A 20,937-nucleotide genomic window follows, 5' to 3' on the forward strand; every position below is an offset into this window, starting at 1 on the left:
TTGGCTCTTAGCTAAAGCTGTAGAGCAAACTCGTTACTCTCTCTCTAAGTGGTCTCAGTGCCACTAAATGGGACAGAACACCATACCCAGGAAGTGTGTGGGTTACACACAGATTCCAAGGGACCATTGTAGTCATCTAATCTGACCTCCTGCATAACACAGGCCCCTGAAATAATTCCTGTTTGAACTAGAGCATGTGTATTGAAAATAACATCCAATCTTGATTTTAAAATTGCCAGTGGTGGAGGATCCACTGCAACCCTTAATAAGTTGTTCCAATTGTTAATGACCCTCACTGCTAAGAAATTATGGCTTGTTTTCAGTCTGAAATGTCTAGCTTCAATTTCCAGTCATTGGCTTTTCCCATTGGATCTGCTAGATTGAGGAGCCCACTATCTATTATTTGTTGCCCAGGAAGATACTTGTAGGCTGTGATCAAGTCACCAGTTAGCCTTCTCTTTTTTAGACTGAATAGATTGCGCTCCTTGAGTCTTACATTAGAAGGCATATTTTCCAATCCTTTCATCATTCTTGTGGCTCTTCTCTGAATTCTCTTCAATTTATCAACATCCTTCTTGAATTATGGACATCAAAACTGGATACAGTATTCCAGCAGCAGTCTTACCAGTGCCAAATACAGAGATAATATAGTCTACTTTCTCCTACTCAAGATTCCCCTGATATAGGTTGTGTCTATACTAGGATGGTTTGAGTATAGTTGTTCTTGAAAGCAAGACCTAGGACTAACAGCTGAGAGACACTGTGACAGCAGGACAAACTGGTCTCCATATATAGGCATTATCCCAGAAGGGGGAATGAGAATGATGATAAGATGGTCATAACCTAGAGCTTGCTGTCTGGATCATATAAACTTTTTATGTTTTTTTCTGTAATGGAAGCTGAGAAAGACTCACATCTTAAAGCACGTTAAACCCCTGCACTTTCATTCTAAAGAGGCCTTAGTTCACTGTAGCTTAATACCTTTAATTTAGTCACGTTAACTTCACATCTTTTGTTGATTCATCTTTGCTTGCCTGAGTATCCCTGTATAGACATGGCCTTACCTAATTTAGCTCTCACCGAAGATAAATCTGGGTATGTTGAGACAACTATTTATTTTGTGTTAAATTATTTTCTGTCTAGTTTTTAATAAATCTCATTTTAGGGAAAGGATGCCGTGGGTGTCTAAATTTCACACAGTCCCATCTCTGAGGAGAAAACACACAGGTAACCTCTTAGAGAGAGGAGTACATCTAAAACCCAAACACCCCACTGTAATCTTGATCAAAAGGGCATGAACAGAAGGATCCACTTCCAGTAAAGTACATTGCAGACATTAAAACAGGTAATCCAGATAATCCATAAGTGGGAGACACCGAGAGACCAAACAGGAGACGGAGATGGTGGTGGCCTTTTGGTGACAATACGATAGAGACAGGCTCCAGGAATAGAACCAGGCCGGTAGTCAGTGCAGTAAGAGTGGGGAGGGATAGCTTGGTGGTTTGAGCATTGACCTGCTAAACGCAGGGTTATGAGGTCAATCCTTGAGGGGGCCACTTAGGGATCTGGGGCAAAATCAGTACTTGGTCCTGCTAGTGAAGGCAGGTGGCTGGACTCAATGACCTTTCAAGGTCCCTTCCAGTTCTAGGAGATGGGATATCTCCATTAATTTAATTTTAAAGTGGACAGGACATAGGGAGCTGTTTGGAGGCTGTTAACAAACAAGTAGATGGGTCAGCATTAGACACTGTCTCAGTATGCTGCAATCTCAAGGACTGAGATTGTTGCTGCCTTTCTTTCTATCACATGCCTTCCCAGGAATAGCTGTAATCCATCTCAAATCATCTCATTTACTTTACAGTATTTACTGAAAATTGTCTAATTATTACTCTGCAGAAAGTGTGATGATTTTTCCTCTCTCCTCATCTTGAGTTTCTGCAACAAACCTGAGCAGACCTCTATCTGTAATATTTTGCATGCATTTTTAAGACTTGGTATTAGAATACTTCATCATTTGTTTTATTTTTCTTATGAATTACAATTTTCAATGTGTATTGATGTTCACACCTAGATGTATTGTGTGTTAAAAATGGCTACAAGTATATTGTTCTATTTGATTTTAGTGATTTTTTTTCTGTGAACAGTTCTCTCTTACAATATTTAGTTTTTGCTCCTCTCAGGCCTTGTGATTATTTTTATTTGGTTTGTCTTGGTATGGACGTGCTGTATTTGGTTTATTTTATTAAATACAAAGAAATATTAAACTAAAGAGGAGCTTAAAAGTCAGATACTACTGAGTTTGTTTTGCTGTTCATCTTAAATTATATTAATTTCCAGTACATAATTGGAGGACTTGTGGCACCTTAGAGACTAACAAATTTATTAGAGCATAAGCTTTCGTGGGCTACAGCCCACTTCTTCGGATGCATATAGAGTGGAACATATATTGAGGAGATATATATACACACATACAGAGAGCATGAACAGGTGGGCGTTGTCTTACCAACTCTGAGAGGCCAATTAAGTAAGAGAAAAAAAACTTTTGAAGTGATAATCAAGATAGCCCAATACAGACAGTTTGATAAGAAGTGTGAGAATACTTATAAGGGGAGATAGATTCAATGTTTGTAATGGCTCAGCCATTCCCAGTCCTTATTCAATCCTGAGTTGATTGTATCTAGTTTGCATATCAATTCCAGCTCAGCAGTCTCTCGTTGGAGTCTGTTTTTGAAGTTTTTCTGTTGTAATATAGCCACCCACAGGTCTGTCATTGAATGGCCAGACAGGTTAAAGTGTTCTCCACTGGTTTTTGAGTATTATGATTCCTGATGTCAGATTTGTGTCCATTAATTCTTTTGCGTAGAGACTGTCCGGTTTGGCCAATGTACATGGCAGAAGGGCATTGCTGGCACATGATGGCATATATCACATTGGTAGATGTGCAGGTGAATGAGCCCCTGATGGTATGGCTGATGTGATTAGGTCCTATGATGATGTCACTTGAATAGATATGTGGACAGAGTTGGCATCGGGCTTTGTTACAAGGATAGGTTCCTGAGTCAGTGGTTTTGTTCAGTGATGTGTGGTTGCTGGTGAGTATTTGCTTTAGGTTGGGGGGTTGTCTGTAAGCGAGGACAGGTCTGTCTCCCAAGATCTGTGAGAGTAAAGTACAGTACAGAATTGGCATTTCTAAAATTTACAGAGAAACCAACTAATTTAGATTTTATTTATTAACATATCCTCCTAACTGGCTTCAAAAAAACCCCACTGAGATTATCTTGTTATATGTTAGTTTACTTGTTTTCTGTTTAACTCAGATAAATGCTTGTTACTAAACTTTAATTAAACGTTTTCAAGTTTCATGGAAGGTATGTGTTTTTCTTTTGTGTGTTGTCATAGTCGGAGTTGGAGAATAAGGGGTGAAATAATGAAAATGTGTCTACAAAACCCATGAAAATTAAAGTTCTTGAAACTGCTGACTTCAGAAGCCACAAACCAGAACTAATGGTGGAGCTCAGTGAGTGTATAATTGATTATAAAATAAAATTCTTTTTAAAAGAATCAAGCAACCAAATTGCCTTTTACTCAGTTAATGAAAGCAGAATCATTACCTATTAAAGACAGTAGTTATTTATGCCAAGAGTCCAGTTTCTACAGCATGTCGTGACATCTTGTCCTGGCTGAGAAAATAACCCTAACTGCTAAACATGGCTGTAACATTAACCCAAGGTCTCACGTTACCCTTCCCAGACGATACACACAAGATCCTGTCTACCACGCAGCTATGCACTGGATACCCAGCTCTGTCATATTCACCTTCCCAGCACTGTCTAGAGACTTCACGCTCCAGATACAGGACAAAGATAAATAACTATAATAACCTAATGCATGTTTGTAAGACAAGCCTGAGTATCCCCTAGTACTTTGTGTAGTCTGAAAGGTTATATCATCATTGAAACAAAGTGCCAGATTGTTGCAATTTTTATACTCAACAGGGAACAACTACATTTTTGAGTGCCACCTAGTAAGCTGCTTCTGCCAGTAAAACGAGGTCATGGGAGGTTTATGAAGTAGAGTTAAGATTTATGTTGGAACCTTATCTGAGCAATTTCAGTTTTTCTGGCTTTTAAGGTTTTTGAACTACAGCCTTCTAATTTCCTGACCTTCAAATATATTTTAAGCTTAAATTTGAAATTTGTCACTATCAAATTCTGGTTTCTTGTTATAACTGTACCAGTCTTAGTTTTAATAGTTTAATAGTTTTAATTAATGTAATATACAGACCTTACGCTATCTTAAAGATTTTGGGGGGAATAACTATTGCTGTCACACAAAGAGAAGGATAGGTACTATGCCCTAGTTTTAAATACTTTCTTTCAATCTACTTTGACCAACAGTTTTCTCTACCACTTTATAATTTTTCATAAGCATTTTTGGCATGTATTTAATGGGACATTCCTGTGTTCCAACCTATACTTAATGTGGTTAGATAGAAAGGAGTCTGGAAAATGCAGGTTGTTGCTTGTACAGAATATATACTCTTTAATCTACATGTTCATATTCACTGTACTGTGGCCAAATTTTGTGATAACTTATCGCCCGAGCAATCCCACTGATTTTACTGGAAGTGGCTGGGATGCAGTGCAGAATCCAGCTTTAAAGCTGTAATGAATATTTCTCTTTCTGCAGTGGTTCCAAAGAAGTTTACTGCTGTTGAACATCAGTGAGGATACAAGAATACAAGGAATGAGGAAGGGCTGAAGAGAATATTTAGTAGAAAATACTCAGTCTTCAATGCAGAGTCATGGGCAGCTATTTTTCTCTAGCAACCTGTCAGAAAGGAATAAATATTTATATCCCTCCCATTTTCCCACACTGTGTAAAGCCAGTAGAAAAATGAGGAACCTTCTTGCAGTTCCATACACATAACAGATGGCTTGTGAACCTGTCCACAAGTCTGTTAGGACTTGCACACTTACTGTAATGGATATTTCTTTGTTTGGGCTGTCCCCCAAAGCGGACGCCAGTGGGGATGCTGCTCCCTGCCAAGAGAAGCCATGCAGAAGGCTTAATAGTCGACCTGCGGGAGACGCTGAGAGGCTCGAGAGTCAGCCTCTGGAGGCTAGCTTACTCCCTCTGCCAACCAGACCAAAAACCCACCATCAAGTAAAACCGCCATCAGTCCTGGAGGACCCCATCACGCCCATTAGAATTTGAGTCAAATACCTTAACCACTCAGCCATATAAACTGAGGACTGGCTCCATAGCGCAGGGGTTAGAGCACTGGTCTTGTAAACCAGGGGTTGTGAGTTCAACTCTCACTAGGGCCTTGGTAACAGATTTTGGCTGGGCCTGATGTTCTCCAGTGGTGAGGTGTGTGACCTTGCACTCCCTATGTGTATGGAAATATGCTTATGAGTGTGAATATAATGTAACTGAAATATGCCTTATGCAAAAGGTCTCTTCTAAGGTATCATTGCAAAGCTTATAATCTACTGAGTGTGTTCATCTTATTTGTATGACTCTATCATTCTTGTATCTGAAGCCAGAGATATGAAGTATTACTCTGAAGTCCTAGTGTAGTTAAGCAAAGCATTAATGGTGGTTTAGAATCTTGATGGCTCCCATTGACCAGGACAATTGGTTGTAAATGGCTCTCTTTACTTGTAAGCTTTCCTGTATACGTGGGTGCCAGCCAATGAGTAATGAAGTCTCACAGGACATGTAAACATGTCACATGATACCAGAAGCTATCTTAAACCCGGTGCCCTTCCATTTAGAAGGAAGAGTGGAAACCCAGAGAGACAAAGGATTCCTGCCATGTGCCAAGGATATAAAAGGGGGTGGAACAGAAGAAAAGGGGCGGCAGTCATGAGAAAACCCCTTGTGACCACCTGAGCTGGAACTAACAAGAACTGTACCAGGGGAAAGGATTGGGCCCAGATTAAGAAGGAGTCTTATCTGTGAAAGAAGCTTATTGGACCATCTCTGAGAGTGAGATTTACCTGGATTCAGTTTCTTAAACGTATGAGGCTGAGACTTGCGTGTTTTGCTTTATCTTGCTTGGTAACTTACTTTGTTCTGTCTGTTATTACTTGAAACCACTTAAATCCTTTCTGGCGAGCACCCAAAATCTGGCCCAGCAGAACATGGACTTCTTGGGACATCGTCTATGCGCCCGCTGCCTTGAGCGTGTGACCATTGCAGGCGCAGCATCACTTAGGTAGGCATGGTCGGGGAGGGGAGACGGGAGACCAAGAGAAGATCGATAGTCAGCCTTTGGAGGGTCCTATCCTGCGCTGGGCTCAGCTGCTAGTCCTGCCTGGGCTCTTCCCCTGCAGAGCCTCCTGTGCTGAGTTACAGCCACTCCTATATTTCTCTCCGAGCTGCAGGAAGCTCTGCAAACACCCACCACCATGTCCCTCCCCCACTTCCTGCACCCATGTCCGGGGGGTTAGGGGGAGCTGCACAGTGATCTCCCACCTCTGTGCAGCTAGTGGCTTGTTCTCCCAAATGCCATGCTGGAACCTCCACATTTATTTGACAAATAATATTTGCAGAATTTTAAAATATTGTGTGCAGAATTTTTAATTTTTTGGTGCAGAATGCCCTCAGGGGTATGATTTACCTCGGCCGCCTAGCTCATGACCCCTGCCTTTGAAATCCACTGGCATGGAAGGCCAGTGCTGCACTGCAACACAGAGGGCCGGCCTGGGTGCACAGATCCCTTCGTATCGGGAGCAGAGCGTGGCTGGTATGGAGCCGCCACTCAAGCAGAGCACAGCTCATGTTCGTGGGGAATCTGGCTCTAAAGACTTTGTATAAGTCCTGGCTCAGGGTTTTGTGCGTAGCAGAACAGCAGCCTCGTTGCCACCTATGGAAAGTGGGCCCTCGACCCAAGACTCTCTCCCTTTTCCCAACAACTCTGCTCCCGGTGGCCCTTCAGTGGAATGGTCAATGTGTCCTCAGCCCAGGTGTGATGAATGAAGTGCAGAGGAGTTCCTTTTGATGGACACCCAGCCAGCCAGTTAGCTGTAAAATCCCTCTTGGTAGTTGTTCTCTGCTTGCTTTATCTGTCCTTCCTGGGGTGGCTGAAAACATTGGCGTGAAACTGGTGCACAGCTTCTGGATTTGCTGCCGCTGCTTATGCCCAAGGGTCATGGAGAGGCTCACCTCTTCCACACCACCATTGCTTTTCCCATTATAATAGACTCCTTCAGGCCACTCAGCTTTGTCTCTCTCCTGGGCTGTAAACTGGAGAACCTTGATGTCTTAGGAATAAAAAGGCTTTAGAGAATTAACATGGTATACTTTAGGTATACTGAAAGCAAATGAAAAATTCCCCCGTCACTATGACAAATCTCCTGAGTTTGGGAGTCTGACTCCTCCTGATGGTTGAACACTAAGGCTTAGCAATGCAGAGATTCTGCACTGCAAGCACCACAGCCTTGCCTCGCACCAACTCCGTGATTACCGGGCTACAGCGGTCACGTCTACACTGGGGCGCTCGGGTTTAAGGCTCCCAGTCATACTGCAGCCCCCAGGTCAGCGGCCCCAGCAGCGCGACCAACATAAGGGCAGACAGAGCCACGTGACATTCGCTAATGCGCATGCTCAGAAACTACAAGGTCTCGGAAGGAACGTGTTCAGGGGGTGGCGCCACCGGCCTCTCTCTGGGAGGGGAGGAGGAATCGCGACGGCTTGCGGTGGGGGGTTGCTTTACCGCTCTATGTCGTAACGGCCTCTGACCCAGCCGTAAAGCCCCACTCCCAGCGATGTCGTTGGATCTGGGGAGTTTTAAAGTGAAAGGCGCCAGAATCCGCTGCTGGCCGCCGGCACCATGGCGAGGGCTGGCGCCGTGCTTGGGGAGCTCAGCCTCATGGACAAAGGCATTGGGAGGTGAGGGAGCCGCGGGGAGCCCCGCCGGGGGCGGGGAGTTGCGGGCTTTCCCCCGCTGGCTGGGCGGAGGGCTCCCAGGGACCTCGCCGGCGGGAGTCCGAGGAGTGGTCGCTAGTGCGGGGCGGAGTGCGCCCGGGCGGGGGGGTCTCAGGAGGAGCGGGAGCGATGATGTCGCTATTTCGATAACGGTGGGGCTCGGGAACAGGAGCAGGGAGACCTGCTCCTGCTGGATAGGGTCCGCTTTGGCGTCCCCCCAGGAGCGGGGCCTGCATGAGAAGGGCGCACTGGGCCCCGGTATTGCCAGTGCACTTTCAGAGCTCACCTACACTCGCAGGAAGGGGCAGAGCTGTGACGAGCCCTATTGGATTTGCCTTTTGTGTTCTTCGTGCATCCATTTCACATCCCCTTGCCATTTATTGTAGTCTGTCATTTATAGCGATTATGTGCTCCATTTTCCTGGACTGTATTTTAAAGAGTTTTCCATTGTACTAATTGTGTGACCTACACTGCCTTTGTTTCTGGATTAGAAATGCTGCACTTTCTGTTTAACACTTTAGCTCCAGTTAATAGGTGCTCACGCTTAGATACTGTTGTCAACGTTACTTGAGCTACTCCATAATCTTTTATAGTGGGGTGTTAACGTAAATCCGCTTCTAAAAGTAAGCCGAGTAGCAAATCTTAAATCACTTTGCCTACAAAGGTTGGTATCAAGTACATATTAAATATTAAAGTGCCTAAACAATAGCACATTTCTTTGCTTCACAGACTTGATAGTCTTTTAAAAACTTTTAGAAATAGAACCTCAGTATAAAAAGACCTAAGTCCTTCTACTTGAGCCTGGGCAATAACCTGGCTGTAGTCAAACAAACACTTTTGAACAGAGACAGAAATATGCTCTTTGAGGACAAAAACCAAGGCGGCAAGTTCTTTAGTACCCTAACTAAACTCTACAGTTTTTCCTAATTGTCCACCACATTTAAGATGAGAGCATTGTAATTAATGTAGGTGGCTAGAACAGAATTTTTGTTTTAAGCATGTTTTTTATGAGATACAGTGTGAGCAGTAGGCGTGGTCTACATGGAAAAAATTAGGTTGATTTAACTACAAGAGTTGGTTGTGAAAAATTCACACCCTATAGCAGAGTAGTTAAGTTGATCTGAGGCTCCATCTACACTAGAAACTTCAAACTGCTGCTCCCGCAGCAGCACTTTGAAGTGCAAGCGAGCGCTGGGAGAGAGGTCTCCCAGTGCTCCTGGTAATCCACCTCCACGATGGGAGTAACACCCCCCTGAGCGCAGCAAGTTTCAGTGCTGTAAAGTGGCAGTGCACCAGCATTGGGAGCTGTGTTCCTTGTGCTGGTGTTTATTTTTGGTTTTGTTTAGAGAGAGAGCTCTCCCAGCACTGCGCCACAACCACACAAGCCATGTTAAAGCACTGCCGCAGTAGCGCTTTAGCGTTGCCAGTGTAGACTAGCCCTCAGATACAGAAAAGGTCTACTAACTTTTAGCTTTTTGTGGGAAGGAGGGCTAAAGATACTGGTAAGTATAGTGGATTATTTTCAAGTTTAAATATTGAGAACCTTAAATGTAAGGCAGATTATTTTGATTTGCTATAGTACACTATTCTACTTGAATAAAATATTTTTTTAAATAGTGATGTGTAAAATTTGTGATTTGCACCCCTTAAAATGTTGGTTAATTAATTTGAGATTTAGACATGTTTTATAAGTTAATTATCTTAAGACATCTTAATTAATACTGGGTATTTTCATTTATAGCTTGTTGGAGATAACTCTAAGTTCAGAACTTCACACAATCAACCTACATTGTAACCAAATCTCGAAGATTGAAGGGCTTGGCCATATCCTGAATTTGCAGCATTTAGACTTGTCATCTAATCAAATAAATCAAATCGAAGGACTAAGTACCCTAACTAATCTTCGCACTTTAAATTTATCCTGTAATTTGATAACAAAAGTAGAGGGTTAGTATATTTTTTTGTTTTCTTTCCCTTTAACATTTTATGAGCCTCTTCTGAAATAATTGTGTTGAGGTTTGATTCAAGAAAGATCTTAAGCCTGTGATTGAAGTTAAGCATGTGCTTAAACCCCATTGAAGACAAAATCCCGTATTACATATTGGATTAAATTGAAGAAATAATAAACAAATCATTCTAAAGGACATCATGGCAATATTTCCCAGTTGATTATTTAAAGTAGGTTAAAAAGTTTATTTTAAAACGTTGATCTTCATTCTTTTTAAATAATACCAACCACAGTGTATCATAATAAACATAGTTTATATTTGTCATTTATAGTGTCTAGTCTGTCTTCCTTATTTTACCAGTCAGGCATGTTTATCTCCTGAGTATTTTTTTTAAAGCTCTTGCACTAACTTTTTCCCCCCACTTTGTTTAGGACTGGAAAAGCTACATAATTTAACTAAACTGAATTTGTCATACAACCGCATACATGATCTTACTGGTAAGTGGATCTGGCAGTAATGTTTTCACAATTAATATAAAATATCTGACCAAATGTAGTCGCAAAGAACTAAAGGATAAGAAATGCAGGACATTGGATGTCTCAGGAATTTACTACCATTGGAATATGAAGCTTTTAATCTTTAGAATATAGGTTCAAATCCTGACTAGGTCACTACTGGCTGAAATTAATTACCATTTAACAATTAGGTGGCTAATGTGAAATGTATTAATAATTTTAAAAGAGAGGTGCACAGTCACTTGAACCACCATTTGCAATAGACCTATGTTCCTCTTGTTGGTAGTATCATCAGAGAGACCAAAGATTGTAGACATGTTTAAATACTTTTGCTGAAGCAGAGTGGGAATCTTGAGTTGCTTGGTGCTGTAACTGTGCTGTCAATCTTTCATGTACAATGAGCACTATATTCACTTTTAGAAAAACAAATACAAAATTTTTTAAACACGGGAGAGTTCAGAAGTAGTACAGCAGGAGGGAGGCCTGGGTTTTATTTTCATTTCTGCCACTGTCTTGCTGTGGTAACTTCATGTGTAAAATGCAAATTCTTCCCAACTTGATAAAGCACTTCAAGATATTCTGTATCTGGGTATCATAATTCAGAGCATTATTACCAGGAGAGTACTATCATAATAGTTCTGTTATGTGAAACCTTTCATCTGAGGTTCCCAAATAACGTTTTTAATCACTTGCCCTCACAACACCCCTGTGAGGTAGGCGTCCGACATTTTGCATATTTTAGGTACTTTTTGAACACAGAAGAGAACAGCCTCTCTGAAAATGAATTTTTAGGCTAGCTTCCTGGAGTAGACATCATATCTTATTTTTGGTCACAGCATGTAGGCAGCAAATTCAAAGTATATGCTGTTAACAGTAATATACAATGATAATGAGTCATATCAAGCTGTCTTGGCACTAAATAGAGAAAATGTTCCCAGTGGTGCTTGCAGTATTTATCATCTACAAAACATACAAGCCTGACATCAACACACAAATGTATTTACACATGGTATGTGTGTTGCCACTACTGTTGTGAGAGCACCATCATGAAATCTTTGCATTTAATTTTGTCTGCAGTGATGCACTCTTTGCTGGTGCAATGCCATTGTGTATGGAAATTGCAGACATCATAGCCCTGTCAGTTGAACTGACCTTCCCATCACAGTGCCATAGTGATTTTCGATAAAACCACTGGGGGCGTGGGGGGAGCAGCTGGGGCTGGGAAGAGCTGGGTGGGGGGTTGGGCAGAGTCAGGCATGGGACCACTGGGTGACAGAGCAGGGATGGGGGTAGCAGGTGGGGTGCAGAGAAGGGAAGGAGCCAACCTGGGCACAGGACCACTGGAGGGAAGACTCGAGATCAGACTTGGGATTCAGCAGCTGCTGGTCCAACATCTGCAGCAAAGGCACTGGTAGCCCCCCGCTGGGCACCAGACAGGCTTTGTCTGGGGTCTGCCAGGAAGGAGAAGGGCAGGGTGGGTCTGAGAAGGGGAGGGTGTTGCGATGACAGCACTGGGGCCGGAGGAGGGGTGTGTGGTTTTTAAAGCTATTTTGATTTGGGGCTGGTGGCTGTTCTTTGGGGTCATGTGGCTGATCTCATTAGGGGATTGTTGCTGGTATTTGGAGATGGGATGGGGTGATGGGATGATTGGAGATCAGGGCTTTGGAGATGAGTTGGGGGTGAGGATGTGTTGCTATTGGACCCTTGTAGAGGGAACAGTGATGGAGTCTCACCAGAGGATTTATGTATGTTCAGTAATAATCCTGATGGATGCTCCATAACTGACCATTTTTAAATCAAGATTTAAAAGATCTGCTGTGGGAATTATTTTGGGGAAGTTCCATGGCCTGTGTTATGCAGGAGGTCAGACTCACTAGGTGATCACAATGGTCCCTTCTGGCCTTAGAATCTATGAATTACATATGTTCAACTAGGGATCACTTCATCCTCTTTCAGCAGGTCAGCAGCAACTGAGGTATTACTCGGCAGGAACCATAAGCACAGTAGCTGATTATCTATGATGTGTTCTTGTACTAATAGGCAGTATTTAGACCTTGAGAACCAAAGACAAAATTTACATAAATGCAGTATTTTAGCATGCTTACTTCATTAGCTACCTTCACCTGTATTATGTTTGCAAATCTATATCCCACTGAAGAATATTTTACATTGTGAAATTTACCAGTATAGCAAATAACTATAGAAATAGCTTTGTGGTCTTCTGTCAGACGGTTGACATTCTTTTAATGAACTTCTTGTCCATTTTTTTTTTTACTCTCTTTTTAATTAAACCTGTAGATTTGTAATCCTCATGCTTAATTTGGCCATGAATACTAAAATATATAATCCAGTGATGGAAACATGAATTAATATGTAGTCAGATGACACAGGGCTTACTCTTACAAGCAACTTGCAGGATCATGACCCAAGTTTCACAACTGTGAGGCAAATGCAGACTACTTCTTAGGGTATGTCTACACTAGAAACTTAATTTACAACCATGCAGTAATTACTGTGTTGGTGCATGTCTATACTACCCTTCTTGGGTCAGTGGTGGGTGTCCTCACCAGGAGCACTGCCACTGACCTACAAGGGGCAGTGTGGGCAGCTGAGAGCCTGGTCTCTCAGTCCGCTCTCAGCTCCCTCCTGGAAGCCCGGCTGCCCAAAAGGCTCCTAGTGGACTAATGCCCCCCCTCCCTGTTCCCCACCTTAGTGGTTTCAGATAGTACACATGCAGCGGAATTGGAGGTAGTGGCAACTAGACATGAGGGAGCACTGTTTTCACAGTGCTGAGTCTTGTCTTAGTAAGTTTCCTGTGCGATAGTGCTTGTGAGGGAGAGAAGAGGAGGAGTTGGTTGGGGGTGGAATACGGGGGAGCTACTGCTGAGTAAATTCCCATGAAGGCATCCACTAAAGTAGCCTTCCTGGAGCTGCTCTATTATTGTACTATTTACAATGTCCATAGAAGTACAGTAATTTTTTTTTAAATTAAAACCTTTTCAATGAACTATTTCCAAAATAAGAAGTGTGATTAGACTTATTTTTAGTCACATTTTTAATCCTACATATCTCTTTAAGGATTCATTTACACAATAAATATAACTTTTATTCTAAGTGCTGGCCCTAACTAGGCTGAATAGAGTGTAAACTGCAATCTTAGTAATGCACTTTGCATTTACTAAAATAGATCTTCAAGCAGAATATTCTCTATTTTTAAACAACTGATTTTTTTTTAAACTGACAATATAATCCCTCTTAAAAGTTACTTCTCAAAATTAACCTTAATGCAGTATTGTCTTATAATGGATAAATCTTGGGAGGGAAGTGGGGCAAATGTTGGATAATTTCAGGGTGTAAAATTTTAAAGTATTTTTTTTGTTGATAGCTTTCCGGTAAAATGCCATATACCAACTTAGGAAATGTTTGTTCTTAAATACTTATTTGTAATAGAAGTCACTGCTTTGTATTTTTCTAAATTTTACAGGATTTCTAGATCTTCGGGGAACCTGTCATAAAATTAGTCACATTGATCTCTACAGCAACTGCATAAATAGTATTAACCATTTACTCCAATGTATGATGGGACTGCACTACTTGACCAGTCTTACTTTAGAAAAAAATGGAAAGGGCAATCCAGTCTGTGACACAACAGGTATGAATAATATACTAGATAATTACTTTGAACTCTAGTTACTGTCCAAACATCAGTGGCTTCTGTGTCTTGTAAACCTGTGATCTAGTTTCTGCAACTAGTAGCTTGATTCATAAATTATGGCCAGCCATCAAAAACCTAAATTCTGTCATACTGTGGTGACCTTTGTGATCAAATCTCTCTACTCCCTGATTCATTCTGTCAAAACCATTGAAGTTTTTCTTCTTTTCTACCTATACAATATACCATGCATGCTGAAAGTAGTCTTTTTTTTCTTTTTTTTTTTTTTTTATTACTATTATTTTTTGCTAAATTTAAACATTAAGGCCTGATCAGAGAAACTGATTATTTTCAAGAGCAGCGGTTGTCAAAGGTCAGCTGAAAACTGGCTGGTCATCTGGTGCTGCCTGTTCTTGTTTCCAGCTGCGAAATAGCATTAAGACATCTAAACACATTAATTGGTGTAGCAGGGATTTTAGTCAGTTGCAAATGGGCATAGAGGAGTTCTATGAAACAGTCTGTATTAAAATGTGGATCACACTGTGAACAAAATTTGAGAACTAAAAAAAATTTATCTTCAGGTCCTTAATAGAATTGTACCGGGGTGTTCTCAACATGTTCAGAGAAATGTCATGATATAACTAAAATATGACTCTGTTCTGCATGCTGGTGATGAGTGATACTACTTATGAGATGCGTGCATAACTGATAACTTAAGGAATCAATTATGATCCTCTAAGAACTAAGTTTGTCCCAATGTATTCAGTGGTACCATTCCAGGACACAGTGAGCCTGAACTAAAATTGTGAATTAAAAGAAACAATTAAACTTAATATGTAGTAGACTGATTAGGAAAAAGCATTTTTAAATATGACAGGATTAAACTGAAAATATTAGTACAGAAAGAATGCCTTGGATAAATGTTATGCTGATAATTTTGAGTCACACTTCAATTATCTTTAGCATGAAGGTGTTTATAACAGTTGCCAGTAATGAATACTATAGTTAAGGTTGAAAAAACAGTTTCTGTAGTATACATCTGGAACTGCAGGTTCATACTGTCCAAAATCTTATCTTCAGTCCAAACAGTGATCCATGTTTGGTTTCTGCACAGAGATGACATTTTTGGAAAGCTTGTGCAAAATCTGTGCCTTTGTTGCATTTAAAAAAAAAATCAGTGATTTAAAAACAAAAACAAAAATTGAAAAAAATTGGATTTTTTTATATAAACCATTTGAAAATAAGACAAGCTATGTTAAAATAATTTAAATAAAAATGTAATATTAAAGCAGTATATGTTTGTTGCTGAAGTTGTAAAGAAAGAAAATCAAACTGCTGGCTAAGCACTGAAGTCTCTGGAACCAGTTTGTTGAAGTGCTACTTCAGCCTTTGACAGCAGTAGCTTCATTGGCAGGTGCTAAGTGTCACAGTTTCAAGGAGTTACTCCACCTTCTGTGGTCTGCTCCAGGTATGCCCCTCAGGTTCCTCTCTCTGTCACTTCACTCTGGGTAGGGACCCACGTCCCACTCCTTTCTGAGCAGTGGTTTGAGGCTGCAGTACCCTTTCACTTCACTGTGTTTATTCCACACAGGCTTGACAAACATCCAGCCTCTGGACAGTGACAGGTTACTGGTAAAATATTTCTTTCAAAGTAGAGTATATTTATTTAGGTACAAAAGCATACAGAGAAAATGTACAGAACAGTAAGAGATGTAGATGAATACTAAACATATCACACATCAGTTTTATGGGGACCATGGCAGGTTTAATTCTTCCAGCTCTTCAGCCGGGCTAGGACACTCGTGGACCACAGATCAGGTCTGTTTGTTGAATCCAAAAGGAAAGCCCCTCTGTCAGGTTAAATGAAACCTTTATGCAACAAAAACCTTTTGTTTTCTTGGGCCTCTGGTACCTGTTTGAACAGTATATATATCAATCACCCCAAGGGTGATCCTTCTCTGGAGCTGTGTACAATCCCAGAGACTGCAGTAATCACCCCACGCTGTTTTTAGTTCCTGGAAGAGCTGTGGTAAAGCTCCCCTGTGGAGTGAAATAATTCCTAACTCACAATGATTCACAAAATAGTCATATATTTAATATAAACTTAATACAAAGATAATATATCTGGTTGCAGTATCTGTTACACAGAGAATATTTTCTTCATTTCAGTTTAATTAGTTCAAGTCAATGACTAGTTTATTGAAAGTTAAGAAATTTATTGGGAGTTGAAAAAAGCAGGAAAACTTGTTTTTCCTCTTCCAATCGGTGAATAAAGAGATGAGATTCACTAGGTCTGAAATCTTAAAAGGAGATTGTTTCTAGTCACCATCACTTCCGCTCCCCAACAACAGATAATACTTCCTTTTGCTTAATAAATTCAGTTGGTTTATCAAAACACGTCTTGTATTTTTTCTTATATATCCAGGACATACAAGGTAGTTTTATTCAATCCTCATGCAAACATTGGTGTAGCATGCGTACACTGGGGTTTGCCCAGTGCAGCTACATCACTGTAGCTACAACAATGCAAAAAAAAAAAAAAAAAGCCCAGTGTGGTTAAGGCTTCAATTATCAACCTCCTGGAGGATTTTGTTCTATAACGTTTCCTGTTGACTGGCTGCTTTATACTGGGGGAAGGCATTTGTGGCTCTTGCTTTTAATGTTGTATATTTTATTTCTAATAGAAGTCTTGGTGCCTAGAATCTGGCAGGCATCTTTTATATTTAAATTGAAATAAATTTATGAATAATTCACCTAAAGGTTACAGAGAGATCATCCTTCAGACTTTGCCTCAGCTAACAGTCCTTGATGGAAGGAATGTATTTGGTGAACCAGTAAACTTGAAAGAAGAGAATTCATCAGATTTGCAATGTTTAGAAGGTCTCTTGGATTGTTTGGTCTCATCCAGTCCCCCCTGCCATGAAGAACAGGTGCTCTCACTGCTATTTTTCAAGTGTAAAAACTGTACTAACTTAATTATTGCTATGTTGGATATAATTATTGAATGTCTTTTTTATTTATTTAAGAGTTGTGTTAACTTGCGAGTGATCACCCCTCATATTGATAAGGTGTTAGCTCAGTTTCGACAACGTGCAAGTATACCAACACAAAGTACCTTCAGTTCTTCTTCAGAACCAGTCTCCTCTTCAGAAGCAGAAAGGGCTAAAATTAATAATGACTTATACAGTGAGATGAGGATCAAAAAACTAGAGGATCAAATTTCACAGCTCTTGCAGAAGGTAACTAGTCTTAAGGTACATCACATTTACACAAAAAGGCCTTTTTTATGTTTCAGATGTGCATCTGTGATAAAAATCCAGGCCTTGCTGGCTGATGTCGGTGTGGCAGAGTGAGGAGAGAAATGTGTATATTAATGTGTGCATACTAATTTTAGAGGTAATCAGATGCCATAAGTGATGAAGGGACAATATAAGAACATTCGTAAACTTGAAAAACTGTAGACAATACTTACAACAGATCATAGGAATTTGCATACTGGATCAAATGTGTGGTCCATTTAGTCCATTATGCTGTCTGTTATCTGATCATGTTGGGTATGAAGTTAATATTTTTCTTTAATCCTTTGACACATGCCACAAAGCAGTCAGAAATATGAAAAGTGATAAAATCCTAGCACTGTGAAAGTTAATAATGCTACAAAATAATGGTCCAATTGGTTTGAATTTACCTTTGGGGGAGGGCGGGATATTTTCCAGTGTATAGTGGTGGTTGTTTTTTGTTTTGTTTTATAATGATAGTACATGGTGTCCCTGACATATTTATAAGATCTTGGCTAAATGCACATAAGCAATAGATGCAGTTGTTTTCCATGTCCACCAAGGGTAGGACTAGAACTAATTTGCGGCAAGGGAGATTTCCAGTAAATGTTAGGACCGCTTTCCTAACTATAAGGATAATTTAGCAATGGAGCAGGCTGTCATTGGTGGCTTTTAAGAATAAGTTAGCCCCTCACAGACAAAATGTTTGTCTAGGTATGTTTAATTCTGCCTCAGTGCGAAGGGGATGGAGTAGATTACCTCTAGAGGTTCCTTCCAGCCTTACATTTCTATGATCTCTGGTTATGAACAAACTTGGTAAAATAAATTAATACATGAGGTGCTGTCTGACACCTACATCTGTAGAGAGTTGAACCAGTATAATTTCACAGGGCATGATTTTGGGGCACATACTTTTTGTTCAATGCTGGGCCCTAATCCTCAGAAGATGGGATGAACTAAAATAGAGGGTCTTCAGTTTTGTAGATCCTCCATCCTGATGTGGGAGCAAATTATTAGTGTACTTTATTCCCATGTTTATGTTAACTTTATATTGGGGATTATTTTTTTTTCCTTCCATGTGAACAGAAAATAGTTAAGAGTTTTAACTATTCCTTATGAGAAACTACTTTTTAACAACCTTCCTTGGTAACTGCAAAAGTTTCAAGGAGTAATGAGTAAGCAATTACACATGATCTGGCACACTGTTCTGCCAGCATAGCTAGATTTCCTGCATGGAAAGGAAAGGCTGAAATGGTTGGCTGACAAAGGGGGAGAAATGTAGCTAATTAGCTAGAGTCTGTGGAATCTTCATTAGTTAATCTACTTCTGTCAAAGCCATTTCATAAACCCTAATCCTTCAAAGTAGATTTGAAAAAAGTCACTTAAGTAACTTTATTTTATTTATTTTTTAGACTAACAACTTTTTACTTGTTTTTGTTCTTAGGTGTCTAATTGTTCAAGAACAGGCACTCCTTTGAAAGTTCTTAAAGCAAAGAGAGACACTGATCTGACTTCTGAGAGTGAGTGTGAAAGTGGAAAAGAGAACAACAGAAAGGTGGCTAAAAGAAGCAAGATCCCTAATTATTGTAAATCTACTTTGTCTACTAAGCACCATGCTAATCATCTGAAAGGCAAAATAACTGACAGGTACTTTCAGATTGGACACAAAAATATCCAAAAGGTTTTAAAAGATTGAGTACTTCCTGAATTAATTTAGCTCTAACTTGAAATTTTGTATTTGAGGTGATAAAGGTGCTTGATGCCTGTAGTGATGATTTTATAGCATTAATGAAGTTCCCAGTTTTTAGAAATTTCATTCATGTTCTCTTCATTGGTTAGTGCAATGTTTCCTAAACTTCTGAAAGCTTTTCCTCTTCAGGAAAATATAATCAATTAACCAGTTGTTGTGTTTTTCCTGTAACCCCATCAGGGTTGGGGGTTTTTTGTTTGATGGTTTAGTTGTTTTTGTTTTTTAACTCCATATTCTGCCTCTTTTTTTTCCTAATATTAGTCTTTCATGCCCTCCACTTTGAGAAATGATGGGGTAGATTGGTGCAGATTTTAATTTGTTTGTTTATTTATTTATTTATATTCTTACATGCTTTGCATAGTGTATGGTTAATTAACAAAGTTGACACCTGAAATATCCTCACTGGCATCTGAGTTAACTCCCATTTAAATGAACAGGACAGTTCATATCACATATTGCTTTAGGCTCCATGAAAACTCAAGCAGACATTGCTGCATTGATATACTTGTCATGTTTTTGAAGGTTCTCTATAACCATGACAACCAAAGACATTTTTTTTTTAATGAAAGCTCAGACTTTGATGAAACGAATGTAGTCCGTTCATACATCCCTGGGTAGTCCTTTGTGCTTCCCACAGAGGGTCATGTCCAGTATTGTGGGAAGTATTGAATTAGTAGATGGCTGTGATGACAGATTGTACTGAACTCTGTTTTTCCTTCAATACATGCAGTACTTCCCTTTAAAAGTAAAACACTGTGGACAGAGTGATACTTAATTGCTATAACAAATGTGCTGATGAACCAAAATACTATAACTTCTAAAGTAACCCCGCATGAAGGCAAAGAATCTTCCTTTCAGTGCTGCCTTTGATCATTGGAACTTTCAGTTATGCTTGTAAGAAAATGTCAGTGTAGGTCAGACATCATACTTTAGAACCTACTTGATTTTTACAGGAGGGCAATTTCTACGTATGCTAGGACATTCTCAAGATACTTGAAAATCACAAAGTGAAAATATGATACATTTAATAAATGGATACAGAACACTTGAAAGGTTCAAGAGCAGTGGTGCTCAGTCTATGGGCTGCTTGCAGCCCAATCAGCACATAGCTGCGGCCCATGTGACAACCTCAGGGTCATACAGGTAGTATATATATATTGTGGTTGCAGCTCACATAACCTATCGAGAGCTGCATATGTGGCCCGCCATGGTAAATAGGTTGAGAACCACTGTTCAAGAGCATAAATATTAATTTACCAAAATACTGTAACAGTGTGATAAGTCTTACATGTTTATAGTGTATTTCATCGAAGGATCCCAAAGCATTTTACAAACTAGGTCCTGATCCTGCAACTGTGTCCTCAGAGCTTCATTGAAATGATTGGGCCTCCATGTAGATGGAATTGTAGATTCAACACCAGTATTGTTTCACCGATGACTTAAATGCTGTCACATAAAATACAACATTTCACAAAACCATTTTAGCAAAGGAAACAAGAATATTTTATCCAGTTGAAACTAGGAGCTGCAGATGGTCATAGTTAGTCAAAATGTTCTGCTTACTGGGGCTGCTGTTAAAGATCCTATGGCATACTGACTTCCTAGAAAGTAGGCTTGTAGAAAAAGAACCAAACATTGCGGATGTTCGTACTCTAGCTTTTTTCTAGTGCTTAAAACCAAGTAATGTACATATATTTAGAAAGTTTAAATGGAGTGACCCATATAACTTTAGGTTTGTTAGTCTGATGCTAATCCTAAACAAAATCATAGAAAGATTGGTATAGGTTGCAGTCAATTTAAAAAAAAAGCAAAACATTGCGATTAATGTTAGTTGGTAAGGCCTTATGGAGAATAGGTC

General features: G+C 40.0%; 1 protein-coding gene and 1 non-coding gene across 3 annotated transcripts in view; both read left to right on the plus strand.

Annotated features, from left to right (window-relative positions):
• The first annotated feature begins 5,257 nt into the window (after positions 1 to 5,257).
• On the plus strand, positions 5,258 to 5,330 carry TRNAT-UGU. Its single transcript has one exon. It is a non-coding gene; the product is annotated as a tRNA-Thr (tRNA).
• Positions 5,331 to 7,657: 2,327 nt separating this feature from the next.
• Positions 7,658 to 20,937, plus strand: part of LRRCC1 (leucine rich repeat and coiled-coil centrosomal protein 1) — a 37,505-nt gene continuing 24,225 nt past the window's right edge. Inside the window, exons 1-7 of one of the 2 annotated variants that reach the window (XM_034763206.1) lie at positions 7,718 to 7,899; positions 9,677 to 9,882; positions 10,316 to 10,381; positions 13,884 to 14,051; positions 16,812 to 16,981; positions 17,078 to 17,290; positions 18,774 to 18,976. In XM_034763206.1, the coding sequence (XP_034619097.1) occupies positions 7,841 to 7,899; positions 9,677 to 9,882; positions 10,316 to 10,381; positions 13,884 to 14,051; positions 16,812 to 16,981; positions 17,078 to 17,290; positions 18,774 to 18,976 (1,085 nt within the window). In that variant the 5' untranslated portion in view covers positions 7,718 to 7,840. Of the gene's footprint in view, positions 7,900 to 9,676; positions 9,883 to 10,315; positions 10,382 to 13,883; positions 14,052 to 16,811; positions 16,982 to 17,077; positions 17,291 to 18,773; positions 18,977 to 20,937 lie in introns of both variants that reach the window. The other variant, XM_034763207.1, reaches the window with a different exon arrangement.

Source organism: Trachemys scripta, chromosome 2 (assembly GCF_013100865.1).
Source record: "Trachemys scripta elegans isolate TJP31775 chromosome 2, CAS_Tse_1.0, whole genome shotgun sequence".
Lineage (NCBI taxonomy): Eukaryota > Metazoa > Chordata > Testudines > Emydidae > Trachemys > Trachemys scripta.